General features: G+C 55.7%; 1 protein-coding gene across 3 annotated transcripts; it reads left to right on the forward strand.

Moving 5' to 3' along the window:
• Window positions 1-4,507: 4,507 nt before the first annotated feature.
• Window positions 4,508-7,262, forward strand: AVPR2 (arginine vasopressin receptor 2). Of its 3 annotated transcripts, XM_045845472.1 has the most exons (5): window positions 4,508-4,742; window positions 5,258-5,311; window positions 5,449-5,544; window positions 5,644-6,528; window positions 6,711-7,262. In XM_045845472.1, the coding sequence occupies exons 2-5, from the start codon at window positions 5,287-5,289 to the stop codon at window positions 6,914-6,916; spliced, it is 1,212 nt and encodes a 403-aa protein (XP_045701428.1). In that variant the 5' UTR covers window positions 4,508-4,742; window positions 5,258-5,286; the 3' UTR covers window positions 6,917-7,262. The 3 variants fall into 3 exon arrangements, with proteins under 3 accessions (XP_045701428.1, XP_045701429.1, XP_045701430.1); XM_045845473.1 differs by lacking the exon at window positions 5,449-5,544; XM_045845474.1 differs by lacking the exon at window positions 6,711-7,262 and having other exon boundaries at window positions 5,644-6,701.
• The last annotated feature ends 4 nt before the right edge of the window (window positions 7,263-7,266 follow it).

A 7,266-nucleotide genomic window follows, 5' to 3' on the forward strand; every position in this document is an offset into this window, starting at 1 on the left:
TCGGTATAAGGATAGGATATAGATCAGTGGAACAGAATCGAGAATCCAAACACAGATGCATACAGAGGATCAATTTGTGGCACAGGTGCCAAGGTAATTCAATGAGGAAAGGACTGTCTTTTAAACAAATGGTATCAGAAAACTGGTTATTCATAAGCAAAAGAATGAACCTAGTCCTTTACCTTATACCATGCACAAAACTTAATCAAAATGAATTTCACACCTACATATAAGAGCTAGAAATATAAAACCTTTTGGAAGAAATCATAGGAGAATATCTGTGACATTGGATTAGACTTTTTTAGATAGGACACAGAAAACACAAGCCATGAAAAAAAAAACATTTAAAATTAGACTTCATCAAAATTTAAAATGTTTGCTTTTTAAAAGACACTGTTAGTAAAATGAAAAGGCAAGCCACAGACTGGGAGAAAATATTTGCAAACATATCAGTTAAAGGATTAGAAACCAAAATATGTTGAAAATAAAAAAAATCTCACAACTCAATAATTGAGAAAACCTTAAAAAATTGAGAGGCCCTCACTGGGTAGCTGGGTTGGTTAGAGCATCACCCTAACATGCCAAGGTTGCAGGTTTGACCTCTGGTCAGGGCACCAGAGGCAGGCAATGAATGCATCAATAAACGAAACAACGAATTGATATCTCTCTCCCTCCATCTCTCTCTCTCAAAACAATACAGTTTAAAAATGGCAAAGGATTTGACTACATACTTTACCAATGAATATCTACAAATGACAAATAAGTGTATGGAAAGATTCTCACCAGCATCAGTCATAAGGAAAATGCAAAATAAAATCCCAATGAAATACCACTCCCCAGCCCAGGACAGTGGTGACCCCAGAGGCCCCTGGGCACTCTGCCCCTCCCAGCTTGCAGGGCTACTGATCCATCAGGTACCCCTCTCCTCCCTCCCACAACTTGCAAACGGGCTTTGTCTAACTTTGAAAATTATTATTCACTTTACTTCATATCAGTGGACACTCTGTCTTCCTGTTGTAGTTGGCCCACGCATGTCCCAGTGAACGCTTGCATGCACACATGCACGCTTTCCCCACTTTGATTCCTTTGACCCAAAGCTCTTTCACCCCATCCAAGCCTCTCCTAGGCATTTCAATGACAGCCAGCTCTCCTCACGGTGCCCCTTGTGTATTACTTCAGTTGGTATGAGTGCATTCATTCTTCTCACTGCCACACAGGGTCCCCCATGTGTGATGCGCACACGGTCAGGAGGAATGCCCAGCTGGGGCCCCTGTCTCATTCCCAAGGCATGGCCTCTCAGCAGCTTTGCTTGTGTCCTTCCTTCCTTTGGGGTACCTCTCTCTTCACAGCCTTATGAACCCAAGCTATCCTGCTTTATCATCACTTCTTTTCCATGTCCTTACCTGGCTCCTCTTACTCTTTCTTCCCAAATGTTTTTCAACCATCTATCCAGGGCCTACGAAATGCTTTTCCTCTCCATCTCCACTACCTGGTGTCATTAACCGTATCCCACCATTTCTCCCCTGGGTGCTTTCTATGGGCTCTGCCCTCACTCCTTTCACACAAAACCCTGTGTTCCTCCTGGCAGGGCCCAGGTCCTTTCACCACCACACCCACAGTGCAGGGCCAGAAGAACTTGCTGTTTGTTGAGCAAAAGGTTCTGATTACAGCCAGCCAGTGAGAGAGCAGAACAGGCAGATCTGAGATCCTGCTAGCTTTGATCTCCTGGCCCGGCAGCTGATGCCTGGGATGGTTAGTGCCCCTGCTTCCTGGGGCCCCCTGTCCTCTTCTGCTCAGACACTGGGCTAGTGGACACAAAGACCCACACCTTGACCACTCACAAAACTCTTTCTGCAAATGCCATCCTAGAGGGAGATGGTGGAAAGCAGGGCAGAGGAGCTGCCCTGGGGGAACTGGGGGCGTGAGAAAGGTGCCTGCTCAGTCCTGCCCAGGCCTGAGGCCCACTGAGGGTAACAGGTCAGCCTCAGGGCCAGGCCCTTCTCCAGCCTTCCACAACAAGTTTCCCAGTGCTCCCTGGGGTGAGCATGGGCTGGTTAGGCCACCCCCTTAAACATTTCTCATGGATCCTGCCTTCTTTCTCCTCTCCAGGACCCCACCTATCCGCCTGTCTCCACATAGGTGTCCCGCTCTCAGTTCATGCTGGCCTGGAGACAGGGCTTTCTGGGCAGTCCAGTGCCATCTCCGCTGACTCATGTGGCCCTGACAATGAATACTCTAGTAAGCCTTTCTTTCCATAAATTGCTGTCAAGCCCCATCTTTCTTGTGCCCTGTGGGGTAGCTGGGGCAGAGGCCTGCCTGGGGCTTCTCATCTCTGACCAGCTCCTTACTATAGGCAATAGGACTCAGCCGGGCCTTGGCACAGCGCCCATACAGCACCAGCACATGCACCGTGGGTTCCTGAGCCTTCTGGGCTCTCAGCAGAAGAACTAGACTCTCTGGCACACCCTCTGCCTTGGTAGGTGTCAGTTTCTCAGAAGTCCTGGCTAACGGGACGGGGGGAGTGGTTCTGTGAACAGCTTCCCTTTATGTTCCAGTCTTGGAGTGGACACAATCCCCTCCCCTTGCTTCTTGGAGCCCAGAAAAAAACACAGGCGGGCGGGGGGGGGTGGCCTTCCCCAAGAATTTTCCCTGGGCTCAACAACAGGAAACCAGGAGTGTGCAGAACAGAGATGGTCACGGGCCTAGCCTCATGGCTCAGGGGCCCCGCCCTGTGGCAGCTCTCCACTGGGATCTAGCCCTGCATGGCCTATATCAACACCAAGCAGAGAAACTCATAAGGAAATGATTGTCCAGGAAGGTTGGTACCACTTCCTGGCCAGTCCCAGGAGCTTCCTTCCCTAGCCTCTACCACTGCCCTACATTAGTGCAACCAGATGTTTGTGGAGGCTTATCACCTGCTGGTTCCAGGTCTTTGCCCATCTGATGACCACGGGTTGACCTTCAATTATTAGATGCCCAGTGTACAGAGGAGTAGGCTGAGGTGGAGAGAGCTGGGCATAGCCTGTGCAAGGTTGCACAGCTGGGGAATGACAAAGCAGGGACATGTGCTCCTCTGTAGGCACCTCAGTTCCTGGTGTGGACCAGAGAGATCCCATAGCTCCTGCAAGTCTGGGAGAATCTTGGGGACCGAGGGCACAGAGGTCACTCCAGGCTGGCACATGTGTGATGTCGGGGGGGTAGGGTGTGTGTGTGGTGTGCATGTGTGTGCACTGGGTGCTGTCTGTGCAGCACCTGTAGGAATAGTGTGCGTTGTGTGCTGCTGTATGTGTGGCTGCGGAGTGTAGGGTAGGGGTGTGCCGAGTGTATGAGACACCTGCCCTCACGTCCCCTCTGCCAGGTCAAAGGCTAGGAGGGGCTGGGGCACAGCCAGCCTCTCTGGCTAGGAAGAGGAAGCCTTGGACTTGGTCGTACTTGGGCCTGGTCATTGAGGGGCTGTTTTTGGTCTCTAGGCTTGCAGATCAACAGAGAAGACGGACAAACAGGAAAAAAGAGCTGAACTCAGCTCAGAGCCTGGCCTTTGGCAGTGTGCAGGCCACTGCCTTGCGCTGGGCTTCTAGGCTGAGGAAGTCAAGGCCTGTGGCAAGGGCAGGGGAGGGGTGGAAAGAGGGCACCTGGGGTGGGGAAACCAATGGGCTGGTGGTTGGAGAAAGTCCTGGAGCCTGAGAAGGGGAGGGGAGGCAGGGAAGGTCATTGCCTACAGACCCTGGCAGGGAAGCCCCTACACAGGGTGCAGAAATGTCCATGTCTGTCTGTCTACCTACGATGCTGTGTATATGCTTTTGTGGGTGTACGTGAGGGTGTGGGGTGTGGGAAAGAGAGAGGAAGAGGGAGGGAGAGGAAGAGGGAGAGAGACAGGGAGGAGACAGGATTGAGGCGGGGACAGGGAGAGCTGGAATATGCCTGAGTGCAGGAGCTCACAAGCCTCCTCTTCCTAGGACAGGTAGTTTCGGATGGGGGAGGGGGGAGAGGGCAGAGGGTCCCAGGCTCCCACTGGGCCTTGGGGAGGAAACTGGATCTCACTGGGCACATTAAGACCCGGCTTGATCTCACCCCACCTCTTCCCTTCCTGTCCCTCATCTCCGGCCGGCCCTCAATGAGGAGGGGGAGGGGCCTCTGTGGGACTGGGAGGGCTGTCCCTCTGTTAGTGGGGATTCCTTGAGCTCTCACCCTTTCCTTACCCCTGCCCAAAGAGGACCAGAAGGAGCCTGGCTTGGGAAAGGGGAGTCAAGCTTTGCCACAAAAAAAGCTGTATGATCCTGAGCCAGTCCCACCCATCTCTGATCTCAGTTTCCCCACTTATAATGGGGACCCTGAACTAAGCGATCTCCCAAAGCCCTGCCAGACCCGACATTCCAGTAAGCTGGTCCCTGCAGGGGTGGGGGCAGTTCAGAGGACAGAGGAGGGAGGGTGGCTGGCCTAGAGGTCACAGCTGGGTCAAGATGGGGACGAGCCTCAATGCCCTCAGGAACGGAGTAGGGGAAAGGAGTCCTGGGAAAAGTCCCTGGAGTGGCTGGGGGCAGGAAGGGAAGCAGTCCTTCCCGGTGCCACAGGCAGGAGGCCAGGGGAGGTGCATGGGGAGCGGGGAGGAAGTCCCCTCCTGGGCAGGTCACTCCCAGAGGCTGGGTTGGGGCGGGGCAGGCGATGGAGAGCAGATTTGAGCTCCTGGGATACCTTCGAGCCCGCTGCTGCCCAGCTTCCCAAGAATCCAGGAGCCCAGCCAGGTAAGGGGCTGTCAGGGGTACCGGAGGCATGCTGGCCCTTCCCACCCAGGCCTCAGCCCTTCCATGTCCCCGTCTCTTGGCCCCTGTTAGGGCAGGAGGTTCTAGATGTTTGCCTTGGGTCTCGTGGACTGCCTAGCTGGGTCCTAGGCTCAGTCTGTCCATCTATTTAATTGCCCCTTTCTCTGTCTTCCCCCTGCCCAGTCCTGGGAGGAGCATAGCAGGGTCCCGAGGTCCATGCCTGCTCAATGGGGCCACACCTCACCTACCTTGATCGAGCTGAGGGTGTGCACCCAGCTCCCGATCGCTGGAGAACAAATGCACACACAAACCCCAGCACCTCATGGCTGATACACAGCTGCATGCACAGGCTGGAGCCCCCACCCCACCCCACCCCACCATACACACAGACACTCTGCCACCCTGGCACCTTTCTAAGGGCCTCTGTCCACAGACTCTGGGCAGCAGGGTGGGCCCTTTGGATGGAAGGTTGAGCTTGCCACCCTATTCTCCTCCAGGTGTTCAGGACACCCGCCCCGGCCCCAACATGCTTGTGGCTTCCACCACCTCTGGTAAGGTTCTAGCCACTGGGTCCCTACCCCTGCCCGCACTGGGATGAGCCAGGTGGGCTGAGTGGAGTTGCCTCGAGTGGGGTTGGAAGAAGCCAAGAAGCCCCTCTTTCAGACACTTCATTCACCTTTCTCTCAAGGCTGCCCATGGGGGCTGGGGCTGCCCTTCCCTCCATATCATCTGAGGTGGGGAGATGATGTGCGCTCTGCTGGTGGAAAGGAAGCAGAAGATCCAGGTCACTTGCTCTGCCTGTCTAGTTGGAACCTCCTTGGGCTCTCTGATTCCCCTGTACAGCACCCTCCCTAACTTGCCCTCTCCCCCCATCCTTGCCCAGCTGTTCTTGGAGCCGTCTCTCCACCTCTCCCACTTGGCAACAGCAGCAAGGAGAAGCCTGCGGACACCCGGAACCAGCTGCTAGCCCAGGCAGAGGTGGCCCTGCTCTCCGTAGTCTTTGTGGCTGTGGTCCTGAGCAATGGCTTGGTGTTGGGGGCCCTGGCGCGACGGGGCCGTCATGGCCGCTGGGCACCTATGCACGTCTTCATCGGCCACTTGTGCCTGGCTGACCTGGCTGTGGCTCTGTTCCAAGTGCTGCCCCAGCTGGCCTGGGATGCCACCGACCGCTTCCAAGGGCCTGATGCCCTGTGCCGGGTCATCAAGTACCTGCAGATGGTGGGCATGTATGCTTCCTCCTACATGATCTTGGCCATGACATTGGACCGTCACCGTGCCATTTGCCATCCCATGCTGGCACACCGCCACGGAGGTGGAGCTCACTGGAACCGGCCAGTGCTGGCGGCCTGGGCCTTCTCGCTCCTTTTCAGCCTGCCACAGCTGTTTATCTTTGCCCAGCGTGAGGTGGGAGCCAACAGCGGGGTCTTCGACTGCTGGGGTCACTTTATTGAACCCTGGGGCCTTCGTACCTATGTCACCTGGATTGCCCTAATGGTGTTTGTAGCACCTGCCCTGGGTATCGCTGCCTGTCAGGTGCTCATCTTCCGGGAGATTCATGCCAGCCTGGTTCTGGGGCCAGCGGAGAGGCCTGGGAGGCGCCGAAGAGGGTCCCAGACAGGCAGTCCCAGCGAGAGGGCCCCTGTGTCAGCAGCTGTGGCCAAGACCGTGAGAATGACGCTGGTGATTGTAATTGTCTACGTGCTGTGCTGGGCACCCTTCTTCCTTGTACAACTGTGGGCAGCGTGGGACCCGGAGGCACCTCTGGAAGGTGGGTGTGGCTGTGGCTAGAGCTATGGGGAGGGCTGGGGCTTGGATGCATATGCACCTCTACCCACCCCACCCCACACACATGAACATCTAGCTGTGGGATTGCTAACCGCTAGCAGGAACATGGTGTCGTGCCCCTGCCTGGGCACCCTCAGCCCCAACCCTTCTCCTCCACCTACACAGGCCCCCCCTTCGTGCTGCTCATGCTGCTGGGCAGCCTCAACAGCTGTACCAACCCCTGGATCTATGCCTCCTTCAGTAGCAGTGTCTCTTCAGAGCTGCGCAGCCTGCTCTGCTGCGCTAGGAGGCGCACCCCACCCAGCCTGGGGCCCCAAGAGGAGTCCTGTGCCACCGCCAGCTCCTTCCTGGCTAAGGACACTTCCTCCTGAGAAGCCAGGGGGCGCCTTCCTTCCAGAAGCTCCACAGAGCTCAGCTGCCTGTCAAGGGGCTGGTCCTGGCATTCAGAGAGAGGAGGGCCAACTGGGAATTGGCTCCGGATAGTGACGGGCCCAGGGCAGCTCCTTTGCACCAGGTATGAGGAGGGGCTGCAGCGGCACTGCGTGGTCCATGGCTTCTGCCCTAGGCAGAGCCTGCCCCTGAGATAGAGGTCCCGGGGAGCCCAGAAGGAAGGAAAGAGGGCAAGGCCAGGGGAGCTCCCTTTCTTCACTCGTGTATTTGCTCTCTGTGTCCCTTCTCACTCTCTCCCTAATAATAAAAGTATCAGCTCATTTTCCACCCA

Source organism: Phyllostomus hastatus, unplaced genomic scaffold (assembly GCF_019186645.2).
Source record: "Phyllostomus hastatus isolate PE091 unplaced genomic scaffold, TTU_PhHast_1.1 phas_contig_471, whole genome shotgun sequence".
NCBI classification, from domain to species: domain Eukaryota; kingdom Metazoa; phylum Chordata; class Mammalia; order Chiroptera; family Phyllostomidae; genus Phyllostomus; species Phyllostomus hastatus.